General features: G+C 35.8%; 2 protein-coding genes across 5 annotated transcripts; both read left to right on the forward strand.

Moving 5' to 3' along the window:
• The first annotated feature begins 709 nt into the window (after positions 1–709).
• Positions 710–5,721, forward strand: LOC130995630 (uncharacterized). Of its 4 annotated transcripts, XM_057920988.1 has the most exons (6): positions 710–1,151; positions 1,552–1,655; positions 1,916–2,029; positions 4,613–4,696; positions 5,034–5,121; positions 5,297–5,721. In XM_057920988.1, the coding sequence occupies exons 1-5, from the start codon at positions 893–895 to the stop codon at positions 5,088–5,090; spliced, it is 618 nt and encodes a 205-aa protein (XP_057776971.1). In that variant the 5' UTR covers positions 710–892; the 3' UTR covers positions 5,091–5,121; positions 5,297–5,721. The 4 variants fall into 4 exon arrangements, 2 of the variants coding, with proteins under 2 accessions (XP_057776971.1, XP_057776970.1); XR_009092230.1 differs by lacking the exons at positions 5,034–5,121; positions 5,297–5,721 and adding an exon at positions 3,018–3,453 and having other exon boundaries at positions 4,613–4,700; XR_009092231.1 differs by lacking the exons at positions 5,034–5,121; positions 5,297–5,721 and adding an exon at positions 3,367–3,453 and having other exon boundaries at positions 4,613–4,691.
• Positions 5,722–16,493: 10,772 nt separating this feature from the next.
• Positions 16,494–17,129, forward strand: LOC130995631 (stress-induced protein KIN1-like). Its single transcript, XM_057920989.1, has 3 exons — positions 16,494–16,638; positions 16,725–16,793; positions 16,878–17,129. Exons 1-3 carry the CDS (start codon positions 16,591–16,593, stop codon positions 16,950–16,952), a joined length of 192 nt encoding a protein of 63 aa, XP_057776972.1. The 5' UTR covers positions 16,494–16,590; the 3' UTR covers positions 16,953–17,129.
• The last annotated feature ends 5,188 nt before the right edge of the window (positions 17,130–22,317 follow it).

A 22,317-nucleotide genomic window follows, 5' to 3' on the forward strand; every position in this document is an offset into this window, starting at 1 on the left:
TGAAAATATGAATAAAGGGTAAATTTTTTGTCATTTTTAGAAACATGTCATGCTTCGTGGGACAGACCAAAAAGAAAACTGTGTCATGCTTCGTGAGACGGAGGGAGAGGGAGTACTAAGTAGTAACTTATTTAAGATTGAATTTCGTATTATTCGTCTCTTAAACACTCCCTCCGTCTAATTTCAATTAGCACGTATTATCTGTTTCATTTTAATTAGATCATACTATTATTTTTTTAAATGACTCCGTCTCGTTGTAATAAGTTATTATCTTAGTTGAAAGTCCTATTTCAATAAATTATTATCTCAAGCAAAAATTTAATATTTACCAACATTTCAACATAATACAACATTATTTATACAATATGTCATCGCGATTCATAAATAATTATCCAATTCACTTACAATTAATTTATTAATTATAATCCAATTACTCCACACCACTCCAAAATTTATCTTTCCAATTAAGTGTATTTGTTCATAGATGTTCTATTTTTATAGCATCAAATTTAATTATTTAAACATAACATTCTAAATAAAAGGTCATTATATTCATGCTCGAGTATTCAATAAGTGGAGTAAATTTTATGGAGGCCTAGTAATTGGGAACGAGTCAATCATCAAAATGTTTAGTATTTGAAATTAAAACATCTCCAGCTACAATAACATAAGCTAAAAATAAACTGAAAATGTTCAATTATAATTGAAAAAAAAAAAATAGTGGCAAGGGCGTTGATGTAGTTTTTGGTTAAGCAAAATTAGAGTGCTCGTCTCACGAATCACGAGTACACTGCAAAGAAGGGAAAACTAAAATTCTTAAAAAGCAAAAAAAAAAAAAAAAAAAACCCAACTTCAAAACACAAAATCCGGTACAGAAAAAAATACTTCAAAAATGGCGTGCAGGATTGCTCTCAGAACCGTCTTCCTAACTGAAACATGGATGCCTTTACCCTTCATTCATAACACTTTATCCAGTTTTAGACCAATTAAGAAAATATCTACATCCAATCTAAGCTGTGGCTGCAAAATTGCAGCAAATTCTAAGAGCTGCCAGTTTTCACGTTATTGTTCCAATAAAGGGGATTCATCCTCATCAACCGATGATTCTGAGCAAGGCCCTCCTCAAGAAGCTGTTTTGAAGGCCATTTCAGGTCTATATTTGTCTCCATAATCATTTTTCTCTCGATGCTCGCGTGTTTATTTATATTTTCATACATTTTATCTTTTTTTTTTTTTGCTTGAATCCTTTATTATTCTCATCTTATTTTGGGAATCTCCGCTCTGCGCATGTTTAATCTTTCGTGAGTGGCCCAAATTTGGATTGATTGATGGTACTTTGAAAAAAAAACGGTTGGAATTGTTGATATATGCTTTTGTTTCGAGATGTCACTAGGGATTTTCTGGCAGGTGCTTGTGCAGGAAGGTTAGAAGGTCTAGGAATACAGAAAGAATGGGGCTCTTATGAGATGCTTTATCTTTCTTATGCTTAATTTGTATTGAGTTATTTGATCGAACAGGATTTTCTGAGATTATATGTTTTTGAATTCTCAGAAGTTTCAAAGGCAGAAGGAAGGGTGGGACAAACTACCAATGTGGTGATTGGAGGTACAGTTGCCGATGATTCAACCAACGAGTGGCTTGCTCTAGATCAGAAGGTAGTGTTATATAGTCCCTCACCTGCATTAAGGCTCCTTTCAGTTGAAATATAGGCCCAGCTCTTAGAAGCAAGATTTCGTGCATAATTTTTGTGCTTCTCTACTGAAGATTTTCAAATAGAATGGAAAAGATTGTTTTCCCTGGATTAAATTGGTTGTTGCACTAATCCCTAAGTATGTATCTCTGCTCAAGTGTCTTTTGTTGGTTAGTTTCAGCTATCTAAAATCTTTATTGATTTGATATTACACATGTATTGTAGGTGAACTCTTATCCAACAGTTAGAGGGTTCACAGCAATTGGAACTGGTGGTAATGATTTTGTGCAAGCCATGGTTATTGCTGTTGAATCGGTACTTCAGAAGCCAATCCCAGAGGTAAGCACGCTTTCCTGGAGTTTGTATCTGTTGTGTTGGCATTTAAAGTTTAAATGATTAGCTGAAAACGTGCCTGATTTGGCGCCATCAAAGTACTTACTATTTTGCCACTTGTTGAGTTGTATTTGCTTTAATTCGGCTGTGGGTTGCTCTTATTTTAGGCAATCCTTTCAAGATATTAATAGCAGATAAGATTTGATTTTTTTTCCCCTTCTTTTTGTTAACTCATGAGCTAAACCAAGTAACTAACACATAATATGGTCCAATACTATCTAAGAATGCATAGTTTTATGTTGCAAGATGACACAGTGTTACTCTTGACTGCTAAAATGATTGATACCTCTTAGATAGAGATAATTTTTGTTCAAGTCATTAGCTGGACAATGAAGCTACTTGCAGGCATAATTTTATTATTCATAAGGCATACTGATGGGAATAAGACTCATTCCTTTTGGATGTGTACCAAAGAAGGGAAAGGTTAATCAAACTGGTTATTGATTATTTGTACTTATGATTCGATTGGCTTATTTTAGGGATAGATTATAGTTTTATTATAAATAGAGTAATTAGTGAATAATTTTACTTCATGTTGGGCAGGCTGTTTGCTCTGAGAGGTTTACCTGGCATCTTTGTTATATATTTTTTAAAACAATAAACATCCTTTCCTTTCCCATGACTCAATCAAATTGGTCCGACTAATTGAACTTCTTAGCTCTCTGTATATTCTGAAAAAGTTGCTGCAAAATTTAAACGAATGCAATATGCCTGCCTGCCTAAAAAATAGTTGCAGGACCTAGAAATCATGTCACTGATCATTATTTTATATATTCCATTAATTATTGTTATTTGTTTTTTTACTGTACTAACTAATAATGCATTGTTATATTATCTCAATCACCCACACATTATATTTATAAGGTAATTTTATGTAATTAAAGATCTGAACCCTGATTTTTAACCTAGTTTGCCCTGACTCATCCTGCCTTAGGTTTTCGTGGTGCGAACATTAGGAAGCAAATTATTGTTTCTGCACACTCTGTTGTAACTCCTAGAAGGTTGAATAGGTAGCCTATATCCCTGAACATCAACAGAGACGAGCAGACCAGCTCATATGAAGATAGGTTGAGGGTTATTGCCTCTGTATCCATGATTCAATGCATGGGTCAGACGCATTACTGATTTATATTATGGTGATATTGCTTCTTCCTTAACCCATATCCACCGCAAGAAAGTATATGGATATCCTTTGTCGATGAGATTATGGACCCTTTTTATCTTTCTGTCATTTCAAGATTAGGAGAGGGATTTTGATTATTCCGACTTGACGAAATTTCTAGATGGATCAGATATGGTGTTGAAATCACTCTTTGGAACTTTATTTGTTTTTGGCCTGGAGAACAAATGGATGCTGGAGTACAAGAAAGGTAAGTTTTCCGGTTCCATGGTATATCTTTTGGGGGTTAAGGTGTTGACCGTTAGTTGAGTACTGCCAAGTTTTTCATTGATAAGGATCTCTACTCTAAACATTAGTCCATTCTCATGCAATTTAAGTGGTTTATGAAGTTTACTAGTACGGAAGTTAGCAATGTGGTTGCTTCAGAGAAACGGAGCGAATGTTTTCTAAATTACAGAGGTGTTTATGGAAATATGGAAAAGGCGTTTGTCAGTTGACCTGGTTATTTATTTGTCTTAAGTTGTGAAGAAAGCCTTATTGCTACAATTGTTCCCCTTTACATTGAACTCTAGAACATATATATAGGTAAAGAGATTGAATAATGTGTATCCGGGTTAGATTCTCTTTCCTGCTCAAGTTACTTTTATAGGTGGTTAGACTGAGATGGACATGTGATAGGTGCTACAGATGGTAGTTGAAACCTAAATGCACGTAGAAGATATTAGTTATAAGTGCTTCGAGACATTGTTGTCGGGCTTTAAGATGGTAATTTGACATGTGATACTTGAGATATTGAGTGGTACACTGAGAGCTGAAGCTAGATGCACGTGACTACGTGAGTGGAGGATTTAAAAGATCTACAAACACTTTGGAACTTGGTTCTGTCTATTGTTCATTATCGTCTTAAAGATAAATGAAAAATCAACATTTCTGATTAGACATGTTGAAGAAGATTTAGATGTAACAAGCAGTCTACCTTAGGGGATATCTTTGGAGAGTGAATGTTGGTTTATTCTGTCAATTGCTTCTTCTCGAAAGGAAGCCCATTGTTCTACAAGCTAGCAATGTAAGCCAACAAAAGGTAATTCCTGTTCAGATAGAGTCAAGAATACTTGTATTTTAAGAACAATAGATTAACAGCATAAAGTATTTGGATTAAAATAAAAGTTAAAAAAAGTACGAGATAATTCCTCTGTTGCTCCCCAGCAAACTGCCGCTAACTCTGATGAACAATTCTTGCTAGCCCTAACGAGAAACTTTCATCACATTGAAATACTAGTTATCCTGTTGGCAAACCATTGAATAAATGAGACAACAGCGTCGTTAAATAAGGTAGTAGCTAATAAGTAACTTTACTGCTGACCAGAGTAGCCTTGCACATGCTGATCCCGTATCCTGTTCTGCTGCAGGGTCAAGTGAGGCAGAAGATATCATCTGGTGGCAAATATGTATCGGTAAACATTGGACCCGTGCAAGTTGTTTCCAGTGAGCAGGTGCTCTCTTCTCTCTCTCTCTCTCTCTGGGGGAAGGGGAGCATGGTGTTGTTCTGTTAAGTTTATGCCGTCAAAGTTTCACTATCTGCTTAATGTGCACATCACGCAAAAATGACCAAAAAATAGCCATTTGGGCACAAGCACCCAAAGCAGTAGAATACTAATTGAAATACAAGATTCATTCTAGAAAACGATCCGATGATATCTCAGTTCATTCCTCAACATACAAGACTCTATCATGTAGTTTATTATTGAAAAATGCTAATAAAATATGAAATTTTGCTGTATATTGGAACATATGAAATGTAAGTTGTGTGACGGAGTTGCATTCTTCCAGGTACAAGCGGTATACAATGCTATGAGACAAGATGACAGGATGAAGTATTTTTTGTAAAACCATTTCCAGTTGGATTCTATATAAGACGGTTGGTCATCCAAAGTTTCATATTTTCTTTCCAATCTTATGTTATCTTCTATCGACATTGACGTTCCTACTATATATTCGTTCTTCTATCTCCATAAGCTGATAGTAGGCTTAGCTAGTTAGCTTGTGACAATTTTTAGTTGTTTGAGATTGTGAATTTTGATATGGATATTTAGTAGAAGAAATGGATCCTCACCAGCGTAGTCGATATTGGAACGAACGAACAAGTTTGGAACTCTCGCGACATTAGTACAAAAATTAAGGTCCGGATGTGGTGCTGGAACAAGGTCTTCGGAATTACAAAGAAGGACTTCAGTCTTCATGTTTGGTGCGAAGAGGGATTGATCGGTCATGTCATGAATTGAGGTTTTTCTTGCACAGAATGTGTCGATGGGATTCTTCATTTCATTATTTTTTGAGGGTCTCAAGGGTGTTTTGGTGTAGTTAGCTGTTGTTCGGATCATCTTGTTGCTGCTTAAGCTCGGCTTCCTGTCGAGTGGCTATCTGTTTTTCTGTCATGTATCAAGGTATCTCTGGTACCTTTTGTTGAGTTATAAAATTTTTCTGATAAAAAAAAAATATATAAACTTGTCTGATTGAACTGGTTTTTTTTTTTTTTTTATGAAAAAAAGTTCATATAACTTAAAATTAAGAAGATACCTAAAAATTCCTCTTTCTCAAGAAAAAGTTGGAGTCTTTTTTTTTGTTTCACGAAGTTCTTTGATAGTAACATATTGTTTTTTTTTTTGAGAGAGATAGTAACATATTGTTGTTAAACCTTTTCATACCTCAATTCTTGTTTGAAAAGAAGCTACTAAGGAAGAAGAAGTGACTTACTGGAGCATAACTATTGAGTAAACATCAATTCGACCAATTGGCTTTTTGCACACTGCACTTAAAAATAAAAGATGCTTTAGTAGACACGTAATATTCCCATAGGCGTGGCACGACTCTTCAAAGTATTCATTCTTTCTATTATTATTATTATTTTTAACAATTAGTTGGGGGTCAATTCATTATTTTATTATGAGACCACTGCTTTTTTTTTTATCGGATAAAAGAGATTTCATTAATAAACTTTCAGGTCGAACCACAAGGTACCAGAGGTACCAAGTGTACAAAAACGGAACAAAAACAAACAACGGATTGGGCGGAAAAGAAAGACCCCATCTACATGAAAACAACGCCAAAGTCACCCCGGAAATAACGGACTGCCCAATCTCCAAAACAAAAGAAAACTTGGAGCAGGAACTTCATCTGCATCCCAATCTTTAAAAGCCCAAACCTCTAACAGCCGAGAACCATCCTCGAAACTCTTGTTCCTGCGTTGTTTGGTTCCAAAACAGACGCCAAGCCCACAATCTCGCCTTAATCTCTGCCATCATTCTATCTTTGTTCCAATTTCCTTGATTGAAAATACAATTGTTTCGAATCTTCCAAATACTCCAAATCACACACATCCAAACAGCAAGGAAGAAGTCCACATCCTTATTACTCCCCAAATTCACAAAAGCATTGAAATGTACTTTTGTTTTGAAATGAAAGGCTGCTTGCTTCCCAGTCCAACTCAGAATTTCATTCCAAATTTCATCAGTTTTTTGGCAAAGAAAGAAGAGATGCTCAATGGTTTCTTCTTTCACCTGACAAAGGACGCAAAAATCAGACGTCGATTGTATCCCCACTTGTCTCCTCCGAAGATTGTCCACCGTTGAGATTCTTCCTTTAAGGACCTTCCACACTGTGGCGATAACCTTGGCTGGAACTTTGGCTTTCCAGATCATGGCTATCTCCTTTTGAACTCCCCACAAATTCGACGTTCTCCTATTTTTAAAGAGAGTCTCATATGCTGTCTTGACAGAGAAAACACCGCTACCGGTTGCCTTCCATCTCCAAGCATCCAAAGTACCTGCTTTCAGCCGAATTTTACTGACGCAAGACCTTAATGTTCGAATATGCTCCAGTTCTCTCTCCCTCAAGTTCCTATCCCACTCGAATTTCCACTCCCAAGATCCTTCAATCCATTCTCCCATACTGCCCACCACACCCTCTTTATTGGAGCTAAGACGGTAAAGTCTCGGGAACTGATCAACCAAAGAATTCTCCCCCACCCATCTGTGTGTCCAAAACCTCACCGAGTTCCCATCTCCTAACACTCGCTCAAGATTTTCCCTCACCCCTGCTCAGTCCAACCACTTTCCTCCACCAAGCCGACTTAATCATTGTGTTTCCCTCAGCCCGAAAACCTTCTCCATCCCACTCCAAATCCCCATGGCAGGATTTAAACACCTTCACCCACAACAGATTTTTTTCAGTCAAAAATCGCCAGATCCATTTGGTCATAAGAGCCGAGTTAAAATCACCCATATCTTTAAAATTGAGCCCCCCAAATTCAAAACCAACACATAGATCCTCCCATTTAATCCAATGAATCTTTCTCTCTTCTGAACCCCCTCCCCACAAAAATTTACTCAACCAAGACCGAATCTCCGCTAAAACACCTTTTGAAATAAGAGAAAAAGATAGATGATATATCGGAAGAGAGAACAGAACAGATCGAATCAAGGTAATTCTACCTGCAAACGAGAACTTCCATTTTTCCCAACCTTTGATTTTACTCTTGATATTTTCCACCACGTATTGCCATTCCGATGTTCGAGAAATCCTTGTCCCAATCTTGATTCCCAAATATTTAGTGGGAAGTCCACCCACTTTACATTTTAGAATTCCCGCCATTTCTTCACTTCTGAAGGCCGTAATCCCCACTCCAATGAGACAACTCTTGTCGAAATTCACTGTTAATCCCGAAAGCAATTCAAAGAGCTTGAGAGCATACTTTAATGCTCTGACGTTATCCACCTTATCTGCTAAGACAAACATTGTATCATCGGCATACTGAAGATGTGAAATACGAATGTCTTCTTTCCCAATATTATACGATTCAATCAGATTCTTTTGCACTGCTCTTTCCACCAGAAGATTCAAACCTTCAGCCGCTATCAAGAAAAGGAAAGGTGATAATGGATCGCCCTGTCTAAGACCTCTACCCAGTTGAAAATCACCTGATGGACTGCCATTGACAAGGACATTTGAAGATGCCGAGGTGAGACATCCTTTAATCCACAACCTCCACCTATCGCTGAAGTTCATCTTCTGTAGCATTCCATCAAGAAAGGCCCAATCAACAGTATCATAAGCCTTTGCGAAGTCTGCTTTGAAAAGAACCAGACCTTTTTTCTTCCTCTTGCTTTCATCAATAATTTCGTTAAGAATAACAACGCCGTCCAAAATGTATCTCCCCTCAATAAATGCACTCTGACAATCTGAAATAACAACATTCATAACCTGTTTCATTCTGGCTGCCAACACCTTCGCAATCACCTTATAGAGGCAGTTAATAAGAGAGATCGGCCTGAAATCCTTGAGCTCTATCGCCCCTTCTTTCTTTGGAATTAATACCACAAACGAAGTATTGCACTCTCTTGCTAATTTCCCATATTGATGAAACTCGTTCATTAGTTTGCACAAGTCTTCTTTGATAATTTCCCAACTCTTTTTCAAGAAAAGAAAATTAAATCCGTCGGGTCCGGGGCTTTTATCACCATCACATTGCCACACTGCCGATTTAATCTCCTCGTCCGAAAAGGGGACATCTAGGCTATCTCTGATACCTTCCGGGAGTTTCTTTTGTCCAAATTCTTCCGGTAGGACTGGTCTTCTTCTGCAGATTTCCTGGAACTGATGTTGGAAGTGACTTTTAATAGCTTGTTTAACCGCCCTCGGGTCGTCCGACCAGCTATCTCCCACCATAAGCCCTGAGATACCGTTGATAATTCTTCTAGATTTGATTGCTTTATGAAAGAATTTACTGTTAATATCTCTTTCCTTCGCCCATCTGCTTTTCGCCTTTTGAGCCAATAAACTGTCTCTATCTTTAAGGTGGATCATCAAAGAAGCTTCGGCCTCGCTTCTTTCTATGATTTCATCCTCATCAAGCCCCAAAGAATCATCAATGAGATCCCATTGTTTAATTTTCTCCCTAAGCAACGAGATTTTCTCCTCAATTCTACCAAACGAAGTTTTATTCCAGATCTTCAAATCCTCTTTCAATCTCTTCAATTTTTCTTTAAAAACAAAACACCCCCAGCCTGATATTCCTCCCTTCTTCCATGAATCCTTGACAACTTTCTCAAAATCAGGATGAGTTAACCAAGCATTAATAAACCGAAAAGGCTTTGGGCCCCACTCAACTACCTTTGTCTCCATGATAATTGGACAATGATCTGAGACTGTTCTCGGTAACCCTCTCGCCATTGTCTGACTCCAATTTGACAACCACTTTTGATTTACCAAAAATCTATCCAATTTTGATTTACAAAACCCTTGTGGTTGATACCACGTGAAGGATCTTCCCTGTATTCGAATATCTTCCAAATTATTATCAGAAATGAATTTATCGAACACCAGTAAATCTCTAGCTGAAAATTGAGTCCCTCTGCCACACCTTTCCGAACTGATTCTAATAGAGTTAAAATCACCAGCAACACAAATACAAGAATCTCGATTCTGATCAATAACAAGGCTCACTTGATCCCACAATATTTCTCTATCAATAAGTCTCTGTGGAGCATAAACATTAATGAAACAACATCTCAAATTACCTGGATTCCAAAATCCATTAACGATCAGAGCACCCGGAAGATCCCATTGGCTTGATGTCGAAAAATTTATCTTGTTCCAGATCGAAAGAATTCCCCCTGATCTCCCAACTGCTTGGCTCTGTGCAAAATCAAAATTGTCTCCACCCCATATCGATTTCAATTCCATCTCCCTGATTCTCTCAATTTTTGTCTCCTGCAGAAAACAGAAATCTACCTCTTGCTTACGAATCAACTCCCTCACTTCTCGTTTCTTAACTGAACTCCCAAGGCCACGTACATTGAAAGAGAGCACTTTCATTGGAAACATTTTTCCTGATTCGCCTCAGCTCCTGTCTTTCCAGATTTCCCAATGATCTGTTCCACCATTTCCACATCATTGTGATCGCTCGAGAGACCCAGTTCCTTCCCAAAGTTCCATATTTTTTTTCCCTCTTCGAAATCGTTGCAATCTTCATCCCGGAGCTCTTTCTCGGCCTGGTCATCTGACTTTGTAGTATCTCCTTCCTCGATGGATTTACCAATCACACCAGTTCCCCTCGCAAATTCTGAAATCTTTCTCCTTTGAGGACCAGCGGCTTTTTTTGATTTAAGGCTAAGAAATCTATTCTGCCCAAATCTCAAAGAATAATCGACCCCATTTCTCCTTTTGTGAACAGTTATTTTTTCGCTCTTTTTCCTCTGAGAAACCGCATCAGTGAGCACATCAAAATTTTCATTCTCCCGAAAAACAGTGGGTTGGACTGATGCCACCTCCTTAAAAGGTTCCTCTACACATGGGCTAATGGCAAGATTCTCAAGAATTGAATCAAGGCCAACTATTGAAGAAAAAGGCCAATCCTGAAAATCACTCCTGGGCTTCGGAGATGGGCTTCGAATTTCTGGGCTTAGTTGTTTGGATGAGAAATTGTTGGGCGTACAAACATTACTTGTTTCTTCTCTAAAACTTTGACTGAGAGATGGTGGTGGACCCTCACTAGCCGCACTCACAGTTTTGTTGTTTTGTTTGCTAGTATCCATTGATTGAGAAAAGCACTCATGCTGAATTTCAGCCTCGGTTGACGGGAATTCGGCCACCCCTTGCACAGAAACCGAAGAATTTGCATGCGCCGATTCTTCACGAATTTCCCCTTCCTCCAAACTGTTGTACTGCTCACCGTCGACTAATAACGCCTTCGCCGGAGACTCTGAATTTTCCAGTAACCCTTCCTCTTCCGTTTCTGGAAAATCATCGTCCGAATCCAAAACATCTTCGTTTGGGTTTGAGACATCCGGACTCCAAGGTTCTTGGATTTCTTCGATTTTGATCTTGAAAAAAGCCCCGTCAATTCTGCAATCGAGGATCTTGTTTAGAGAGACCAATCCAGTTGAAATTTGGATCATGGCAGAATCCAAACGAGTTTTGTCCTTCGTGGCCTCATGGATTTTCAGAATCATTCCCAGCCGAGAACTTGCTGTATGAATAAATCGAGAATTCCATGCCTGCAACGGGATACCACTCCATTTCGTCCAAACAATTCTCTGTGTGAAAACATCAACATAGGACCACGGCCTAGTCCATTCAAACCAAAAACTCGACCACTCATTTAAATCTTTCAAAAGATCTTGAACCGATCTTTGATCGGTGCTTTGTATGAGCACAAGGTTCCCTCCCAACGGCGTCACCTTCAACAGAGATGAACATTCACTGTTAATTTCTTCTCCGTACTCCTCCAACAGGAATTCTGATTTAACAAATCCTGTATATGATTTCTTCAGCCATTCTGTTTCGTCATTTGTTGATTGAAAATCAATGAACTCATCTGCCGGTAGTTCGCCGGTATTCTTCTTTCCATCAAGCACTTCTGCGAATGAAACTCCCGCCTTCCTCCAACTTGGCAAAGAAATCTTCGCTTGTTTGTTTTCCTTGAATTCAAACTTCTTCTTCGTTTCTCCCTTCGGGTGTTCCACCGAATTTTTCTGTTCCTTCATACTAGTTCTCTCAAACTTTGGCACTTGAGCCCTAAGTTTGAAACTCCCCAACCAAATGTTATTAAGATCTTCCAGAATCTTAACAGAATCTGATTCCTTCGCAAATCTTACGAAGCCGAACGGCTTCCCTTTGGAATCTCGTTTCCTAGGACAAAACACATCAATCACCTTACCTATCTTGGTAAAGCTCTTTTTCAGCGTTTCCATCCACGTACCTGCCGGAAAGTTATTGAAGAAGAAAGTGATTCCGAGATTATCCCTTCCTTCTCCATCTCGAAAATCCAATCTCTGAACTCTTGAATTAAACCTTTGATTGAGAGGTTCTTGCTGCGTCACCGGAGTTCTCTCGTATCGGATCGAACCCCCTGTTTTTCTTCTGACCTCTCTCCACTCGCCGCTCATCATACCAGAGAAAAAAAATCCACCTGTTAACACTATTCCGTTTATTATGAGACCACTGCTGGTATTCAATTGATATTAAAGATGATTTTTTTTCTAAACCTATTCAATATAGGGTTTGAAAAATATATAGTGATTTTCTCTAAATCTATTAAAAAACTGTCAAATTTTCAGCAGGAAAATATTATGAATAAGAGGGTGGTGGGTCCGACGTCTAGTTGTGCAACGTTTCTCAATTCCTCAAATTGTCATTCTCAAAGAAATAAAAACGTTTAAACTAATAATAAATACATAAAACATAGTATTATTAATCTTTTATAAGAAAGTGCCTTGCCACGCATATTTCTCATAGTATTTTTTATTATTTTGAACGTTCACAAAAATTGACTTATTTCTATTTTAAAAAAAATATGATATCCTATGATGAATTTCTTTTTCACTCACAATATAATTAATCATTATTAACGCTATTTTTTAAATTGGACTTCTTCCCCGCTTATAATATATTTAATTATTTTTTATTAAAATCTATATCGTTCTTTTTACTTTTTAGGCCTATTTTTTAAGACGAAGTTGGTATTTCATTCAAAAATTTATTAATTTTTTTTTTTATCAATCTAGAGAACGAGACTAGTATTTCATATACAGTCTTAAAAAAATATTCATCACAAAAATGTATAATTGTCTCACTGATCTAAGAAAGAGATAGGGAAAAAGAGATTGGGTCCCTTTTTTTGGTCTTTTTCTTCTTGTAATTGGATTAAATACATACTATTTGGTCATCCATCTCACAAACTAAACTTTCTAAGCCAGACCCAAAATAAGAATTATTCATTTATCTGTAAATTATTAAAAATCGTTAAGTGCTCGTTTGGTTCAAGTAGAAAAATGAAAATGAAATGGAATCAGATAAAGGAGTGGAATGATAACAATAACAATTACTATTTTATTAAGTGTTTGTTTTTGTTATTACTTTATTTATGTAATATATTTTGATGTTTCATTCCACTATCAGAATTCAAAACTTCGAAGTACTTTTTATTCTCTGTTTTGTACGAGCAACATAATTTTTGTTCTGCTTCTTCACATCCTTTATATTGATGGAAAAATACAAGTACTTTATAAAAATGAAAGTTGTTATGCAATTCGTAGGTTTTTAATATTAATGCAATTTTAATTTGAAGTAAATTATGTTATTTAAATTTGTGCAATTAAAGTTAAATGAAAAATCAAAACAAAAAAGATAGAGTAAGAGAATGAGTCATCCCACTGTGGCCTCCTTATTCATAAGTGGTCTCACCCTCTATAGACTAAGGAGCTTACTCAACCAATGTGGAAGCTCTTAATAAAGAATTCACTTTCTTTTGTGTTCCCCTCTATTTTAATGGATAATAATTTGAGTGATTGAATTACCTTCAAGTAAGGGTAAAAACGCCCAATCAAATATGGGCTAAATTTAATAGTTATATTGATAGGAACAATATAAGTTTAATTGACGTACATATTTTGTTTCTGTCACATTGATTTGAACAAGCACATACAGTACGTCAAAGACTGTGATAAGCCTATCTCTTGTAAATCACATTCCAAAACCCCGAAAAAGAAAAATATATTAACCCTTGAGCCGTTAGATAAATAAATACTTCCTCCATCCCATTGATCTTGTTCTGTTTTCCTTTTTGAGTTGTCTCATTGACAGGGGTGGATCCAGGATTTAATGTTAGGGGGGGCTGAATTTGTTGAAGTATGGCATCTGAAAACATTTACACGGGGGTTCGAGAGCGGGAGTCCCCGAAGATTTTTTTTTTGAGCATTTCGTACACTTCATTTTCATGCATTTTCTTAACAATCACTTAATATAACAGATAATTATTTGCAGTTCAATTAATTCAACATCAAGTAGATTGAAAGCATATAAAGACATACTTTTATGCATTTTAAAAAAAAATGTTTCATCTTCTAAACAAATAAACTAATTTTCATTATTAATAATTTGTAATTTTACTTTTAACTTGAGAATTGACTCAAATTCAATATTAAAAATTAAATAAAAAAAATAGGATAAAAATAACATAAATGTAACAAATCAATTTACAATTAATATTAAACAAGTAATATGGATAGTTGGATACTATAAACAATATATTATATTTTTTTCTTATATTTCTTATTTATATATTTACACACACATATCTACATTTAAAAAAAAATTAAAAAAAATCAAAAATTGGGAGGGGGCTTCAGCCCCCCTGGATCCGTCAGTGCTCATTGATCATGTCTCATTTCTATATTTAATAATGATTTTACACTACAAACAATATGGCCCATACATTTACACATTTTTAGGGTGTGTTTGTTTTTTATCCCTCTAAATGGAGGGATAACAAAAATTTATGCCTTTAAATATCTCTTTTCTTATCCCACATTTTACACAAAAGAGAAATTCACCATTTTTCCTTCCTTATTTTCACTTCAAGGAGGGATAATATTATCCCTCAAAAAATGTAGGATAAGAAAGGAGATATTTAAAGGCATAAATTTTTGTTATCCCTCTTTTTCTCATCTATCAAAGTGAACGCACTCTTACTACATTAATTATATTTTTTCTTATATTTCTTATTTATATATTTATACACACACACACACACACATATATATATATATATATAATATAAAATATATATCTACATTATAAAAAAACTTAAAAATTGGGAGGGGGCTTCAGCCCCGCTCCCCCCTAGCCTCCCTGGATCCGCCAGTGCTCATTGATCATGTCTTGTTTTTATATTTATTAATGATTTTACACTATAAATAATATGACCCATACAAATATTTACACACTTTTACTGTATTAATTATATTCTTCTTAATAGCTTTTCTTAAAACAAATGGGACAAGTCCAACGGGACAGAGGGAGTGTTAAACTAAAGAAGGAAATAACTGAACTTTAGCGATGCTGCAGATTACATCAAATTATTGCAATAATTTAGCATTTTGTGATGTAAGCTAAAAAAGGTTAATGGTGAAGCACGCATTATTTTTGTGGAAAGATTATTATTATAGCATAAATCACAGATTAATGATTCTATGCTGTCGGCCTTTTGATGTCGGCGTTTCGCTGGTTGTATTAATATCACAATTGATTAAAGCATATGTAGTAATTGTGCATCCACCATTAATAAATGTTTAATTTGTGCTGATCATCTCTAATATTCTTCTTCTTCTCTCTCTCCATTTTGTTTTTCCTTGTAAGCCATATATCATGTTAGCAGAAATAAACATTGAACAACAGTCCAGCCTGAATGGAGATTCCAAGGTACTATACCATATATAATTCATGATTAATTTGTGATGAATAATGATTTAATATATGTTGGAATGTTGAGAGAAGGGAGTAGAATGTGAAGGAGGAGAAGAAATATGATTGCAATCATGGTGAGCAGGCAGAGGCAGGCCAAGCATGGTCTTTAAGGTATATAATTAAATAAATTAGAGAAGGCGAACAGAGTGATTCCGGCGGAGGCGATGTCGAGGCTGAAATGCAGGACGTGTAATGCTGTCCAAAGGCCGAGATCCGACATCGCCCCGTGGATGCCGGAGGAGTACCTGGTGGTGTTGAGGGAGGCCCTGAACATGAGACGGAGTCATCAGGGAGGTGCCGTTCAAGCATGCACGTCCTGCTACACGCCGCAGGCACTCACCTGCCTCTGAATTTTGGTTAAATTTGCTTATTGTTGGATATTCAAATAAGTTGAAACGTAAAATGAAAAAGAGAGATGGTTTTGCTTATTGATGGTCCTGGTTGAAATGCAAGTCTAGCGTGAGTTGGCTCTTAATTAATTAGGCTTTCAGTTCAGGGAAAGTCCAACAATTCTTATGTACTACGGTTTTGCTTCTTTCTTTTCAAAGCCAAGCTCAAACTCTTATATTAATTTTTTTCTGTAATGAAGAAACTAACGGGATTGTTGTGTTTAAAACATACAATATATGTTCGCTCAAGAACAAATTTATTACCTGTGTAATGCATATTGATGAATTGTTTAGACGTAATCTTGTGTGAAACAATTTCAGGCATACATGAAACATGCTTGTCTGAAGAATAACATCAATCATATTTCTCAATATCATGATATATAAAAATAGCATGATCGCGTTTGCAACAAACAAAAATATCATTTTCAATTGTTTTAGCCTAAATTTAGAGTTAATATAGCATTTTAGGAGCAGGCATGTAGTAGAACAACATTCAAAGTCCAATTTTCCAGCTGCGAATTTTTCTCGTCGTCATAAAAAAATAAAGTGCTCCAATATTTGTGGATCAACAAGAGATCACTAGGCCTCAAATTCTATAAATTGCAATCCAAACATCTCTCACAATCAATCACCAATACAAGCTACGTACTCACTTTTCACACACTGCAAATTTGTCTTGTTCTATAATCAGAATGGATAACGCAAGCTACCAAGCTGGACAGACCAAGGGCCAAGCTCAGGTACATTTAAACAAAACACACAAAATTCTTGTTAATTTCTAGATTATCTGAAATTAATTGATGTGGAAAAAAATAAATAAATGCAGGAAAAGGGTAACCAGCTGATGGAGAAAGCTGGCAATGCTGCACAATCTGCCAAAGAATCAGTTCAAGAGGTTCATTAATTATAATAATATCTCCTTTTTAATTCAATTAATCTCTCATTAAAACATACTAGTAATATTCATGTTTATATGTAGGCTGGACAGCAGGTGCAGGCTAAGGCACAAGGTGCTGTTGATTCCGTCAAGGATGCCGTTAACTCTAACAAGTGAGAGAGAGATGAGAGAGCTAGCGTCTCCTGCTTCCCCCTATTGTTAAAATCAGTTTCTTTTGGTGTTTTGATTTCAAGTTTGTGGTCTATTTTTCTGTGTATGTAACCCCTTTCCTGTTTAGGGAGGCAAGAGTCTCCTCATCAAAGGAAGATGAATAAAATATTTTGATGTCAGAAATTATCACACTTTAATACTCAAATAATTAATAGGCATTAATTTTCACCAAAAATATATATATCGCGATCGATTAGAAGATTGCAATTACATACCTCACATTTTTAATGATCACATATCTTGGAAACTTTCCAACTGCATAAAGGAAATGTGGTACGTTCGCAGCTGAGCTAAATAAATAAATTAAGAAAACAGCAATAAATACCACGTTTAAAATCAGTTAAATTTGCTGCTAAATTTTAAAAATAATTTTGAATAAAACTCAGATTGGAGGAGCTGCGAACAACAGCACGATAATTCGACAACATCCCTTAGAACATCCATGGAAGAGAGCCCTTTAGAGGCTCTCTGTGGAGACCACCCTCCACAACAGGGGCTCATAAGGCGGCAGCATAGATTTTTCATCTCATTTTTGAAATTTTAATTTTCTAATAAAAAATTCATTGAATCTAAAGTTATAAATTATTAAATAATTAAAATAGAAAATTACATTAGAAATTAAAATTTGGGTAAAAAAATGACAAAAAACCAAAATTTCAAAACTAAAAAAAATCATAAATTGAAAATTGGATATAAATAAGAATTTTATAATCATTTTTTTTAATATGTTGCAAACAAGCACGCGCCTCATATAAATTCCAAAGAGCCGAGCTCGTTCTATAGAGCCGCCTATCGAGCCTAAGAGTTCAACAACAAGATTCGCTAAGTAGGTTCTCGAGCCCCGCTGTGGATACTAAGAGCACTCCCAGCAGAAATTCCAAAATTATGCTCCTATATTCCTCCCTAAAGCTTTCCTATTTAATTTTAGGATCTCGATTTTATAAATGCATACACCAGATCTCCTATTTTCTACATAAAAACAATAATTATGTGTGGGCCCTACTAATTATAAGCTTAAAATAAATTTAGAGTGGGTGTAAATTTCAGATTGAATTTAGGTAGGTGTAAAATTTTTTGTGGGCCCCATCCAATTTAGGGGTTCTGCTGGATGCATTTTTTTTATCTCATTTTCAATTGTTTTAACCTAAATTTAAAGTTAGTGATGCATTTAGGTGATCTTCTAGGAGTGCTCTAATCATCCCCAATTCAATTTCTAAGATCATACCCCAATTGACTCATAAAGAAACCCCATGTACAACTCAAGATGCTCATTTTGAAAATATCTACTACAATATATTAAAAATAGAAATTAACTGCTCCTGCCCCTTAATTAATTGTCACAAATATTTAAATTTAAATTTTCTTCATTTTTAATTTCTTCATTAATGTTTCCTCATTTTATAGATAGAGCACTTTTTCATTTTGATTTAATTTTGTTTTATAAAATATTTAATACACATCTATCTTAATGAAAGATCATAAAATGACCTTAAATTGATTTAAAAATTATACTACAAGTCGTGACATTTTTAAAATTTTAACATAATTAAATTATTACATATTTTAAAAATAATAGTAATATTTTTCTTGAAATTAGAAACCTTATTTATTTCTTGAAATTAAATTTAATTTTTCCATGAAAGTAAATGGACCTTAAAGTCATGCATCTCGTTCCCAGTCCACAACTTAGGGCCTGTTTGATATGGGTTTATAGGTAGGATAAATTAAATTAATACAGGTTAGTGTGATGTTTGATATCATGTTTTATTAATGTGGTCAACTCCTACTTAATCATACTTCTACATGCTATTTTGTGGGAATAACCCATACTAATAATCCGGCCTCCCCCCCTCGGATAACTTTAATACTGCGAAGTTGGATAAAAATTCTGCTACCCTTTCTCACGCATATCGATGCGAATGCCCAAGTAATGGTGGACACACATGATATTTTTAAAATTATATGAGGATAGTTTTGGTATTAGATAATATAATCCAACATAATCCTATGGATATCAAACACAATATAGGATTAAGTAGCCATGATATCAAACACCCATGAAATAATATAAATCCACACTAATCCACACTAATTTCTCAAGATAATTTTAATCCTAATCAATCCTAAACTGCAAATCAAACGGCCCCTTAGTTCAAATAAGAGGACTTAAGACCATCTCCACCGGTACTACAAATACCAAATCCACTCCAACGGTGCTCCAAACTTAAACCCAAAATGGATTTGGGGCCACATTTTGAATAGTACAACACCAATTTTGGTGTTACACTATTCATCCCACCTAGGGCTGTAGATCGGTTCGGGTTCGGTTACCCGTATCCGAATTTTCGATTACTCGAACCCGAAATTTTTATATTTCACTAACCGTTCCCGAACCGTTTTAGGAGTTCGGTTACCCAATAACCGCTTCGGTTACCCGATTCGGTTATTTGGGTATCCGAAATACCCAATTAAAAAAATTAAAATTCAAATAATTTGCTAGATAGAGAATTTGAACCCTAGTCTTCAAAAAATACATAAAGCAACGTATCCACTAGACTAAAGCTCATTCTTATATTTTAAATATATCATAATTTTATTTTAGCTAAGAATCGATTAAAAAAAACAAATTAATGAATTAATAATTAAAATGTATATAATATACATATTAAATAATTTTTCGGTTATTTCGGTTATCGGGTTAACCGATACCCAAATTTTTTCTAAAAATGATACCCGAAATCGAACCGATAACCAAAAAATTCTGTTATTGGATACCCAAACTTGAGAATTTCGGTTCGGTTAACGGATTATCTTAAACCCGATAACCAATTAGACAGCCCTAATCCTACCAAAACACTTTATTGACTTTTAGAAATTGCAAACTAACCCTTCTTCTTGGTGGATATTGAGTCTTGAATTTTACATGTATGTTGGTTTGTTTGTTGTATTTTATTTTTCAAGTTATCACTACAAAAAAAAAAAAATTCACTAGTGACATGGAGTTTGGTAGCTATTATGTGTGTTACGAAAATTAGTGTCATTTGAAATTGTAACTATTAGTGATTAGCTACACCATCAAATGTCACTAATTTTTATGACACACATAATAGCTACCAAACCTCACGTCACTAGCAGAAACTTTTTTTGTATGTATTTTTTAATGAATTTTATTTTAAAGATTTTGTATTTTTTTTGCTTATTTAATAATAATAATAATAATAATAATAATAATAATAATAATAATAATAATAGTTTAATTTCGATATAGTATTTATTTTTATACGAAATTAGTAATTAAATTTTTTTGGGGCGAATGTATAATTTGAAAGAAATATGTAAGTATGATTGAAGAAGTATAAAAAGCAAGTGAAAAGAGAATATTTAGAAAATATTATTTTGGGTTTGAGTTTAGTATTAATGGTTGAAGAAGTAGAATGAAGTGACATATACTATAAAATACAGGGGTAAATTCCTAACGTTTACACGGAATTGGTTTTTGCACTTTTTTTTTTCTACTTTTAAATACCTAACGTTTCGTTTTTGTCTTGAATTTGTCCGGTGATCGATTTTTTCTCATGTCGGCGCCGGAATTGACACTGTGGCAGCCGGAATGGATGAGGTGGCAGCCGAAAATTGACACCTAAGCACATTTATTACAAGTGGAATTTTTTTTTAAAAAAAATATATAAAAAAATACATATCATCATCATCTTCCCCAATCTTTCATACTTCCAAACCCTAATTCCCTCCCTCCATCCCATCACCCACCGCCGCTGGCGACAACGCCCGTACCACCACCACCGGCGCCTGAAACCCTCCAGATCGACTCCCCCTCTCTCTGGTCTCTCCAATTCGTACCCTAGATCCCCAGTTCACCACCAATTCGCGCCGCCCCTGCCGCACCACCACCACCATCGCCAACACCACCAACAGGCCGGAACCCGCCACCCCCCGCCACCATCGCCTACACCAGAGATCGCCATGAAATCGCAGCTCGATTTCACCAAGAGCTGAGGGGTCAGGATTTGAAGGTGAATTCGTCGTTCAGAGGCTCAATTTCACCAAATCGCCATGAAATCGCAAATTTCAGAGGCTGAATTCGAGATGTGCGGAGGGAGAGGGCTGACGGGGTCTTGGGAGGGGAAATGGGGCGGCGAGATCAGGGGAGATGGAGGGGGAGGGCTGATGAGGTCTGGGGAGGGAGAGGGGGAGCGCTGACGGGGTTTGGGGAGGGGGAAGGCCGACGAGTTTTGGGAATGGGTAAGGGGCGGCGCGCGGCGAGTGGGGAGAGGGGAAGATAGGGTTTGGGAGTTGGGGAGGTTAGGGAAGATGAGGTGGTGTATTTTTTTATTATTTTTTTTAAAGTTTTTTTCCACATGTCATAAAAGTGTCTAGGTGTCAATTTTCGGCTGCCACCGTGTCGATTCCGGCTGCCACCGTGCTATTTTCGGCGCCGGCTTAAGAAAAAATCGGTCACCGGACAAATTCGAGACAAAAACAAAATGTTAGGTATTTAACAATAGAAAAATAAAAAAAAGGTGCAAAAATCAATTCCGTGTAAACGTTAGAAATTTACTGGCAATTACCCCTAAAATAAATTTAGGTTTGATGTAAATAATTGAAGATGGTCTAACAAAGAGAAGCTAAAACCGATTACTGGGGGTGTATTGAATTGAGATTCTATAGGATTTTAAAGGACTTTCGAAATCCATTGATTCAATGTCGAGTCGCGTGGAGTTTAGAGGAATCCATCGAAATCTCAAGTCTGATGAATCTCGAATTTCGTCCTTTGTATTTTTTTTTTTTTTTTGACAAATCCATCAAAATCCATGGATTATTAAAATTCATGAAATGTTGAATACCACATGATTTTAAAAGATTTTGAAAATTTTGAATTAAATACCTCTGAATTTTAAATGACTTTTAAAAGTCTGAATTAAATACACTCAAACTTTCGAAATCCTTTAAAATCCTACAAAATTTCAATTCAATACACCCGTTGTCTATCAAAAGAAGAAGTTAATATAATCATAGCCTTTAGTGGATGATTTAAGGATTGAGTATACAACTTTGAGGTTTTTTGCTTGTTAATATAACGCCACTTGTTTTGCTCAATTAATAGCTGCCTAATCCAAACGAATTATAAACCGCCATCGTGACTGGCTTTGGTTTATGTATTTATATTTTTTGAGGGAAGTAATGTAGCGTTTTTTCAACCGCATTTAGTGGAATTGCTGTACCCTAATTACTGGAATCGTCATACGCGCCCCTAAAAAGTTCAACAAATTGAGTTCATTGATTAAAAAAATTA

This window comes from Salvia miltiorrhiza, chromosome 7 (genome assembly GCF_028751815.1).
Source record: "Salvia miltiorrhiza cultivar Shanhuang (shh) chromosome 7, IMPLAD_Smil_shh, whole genome shotgun sequence".
Lineage (NCBI taxonomy): Eukaryota > Viridiplantae > Streptophyta > Magnoliopsida > Lamiales > Lamiaceae > Salvia > Salvia miltiorrhiza.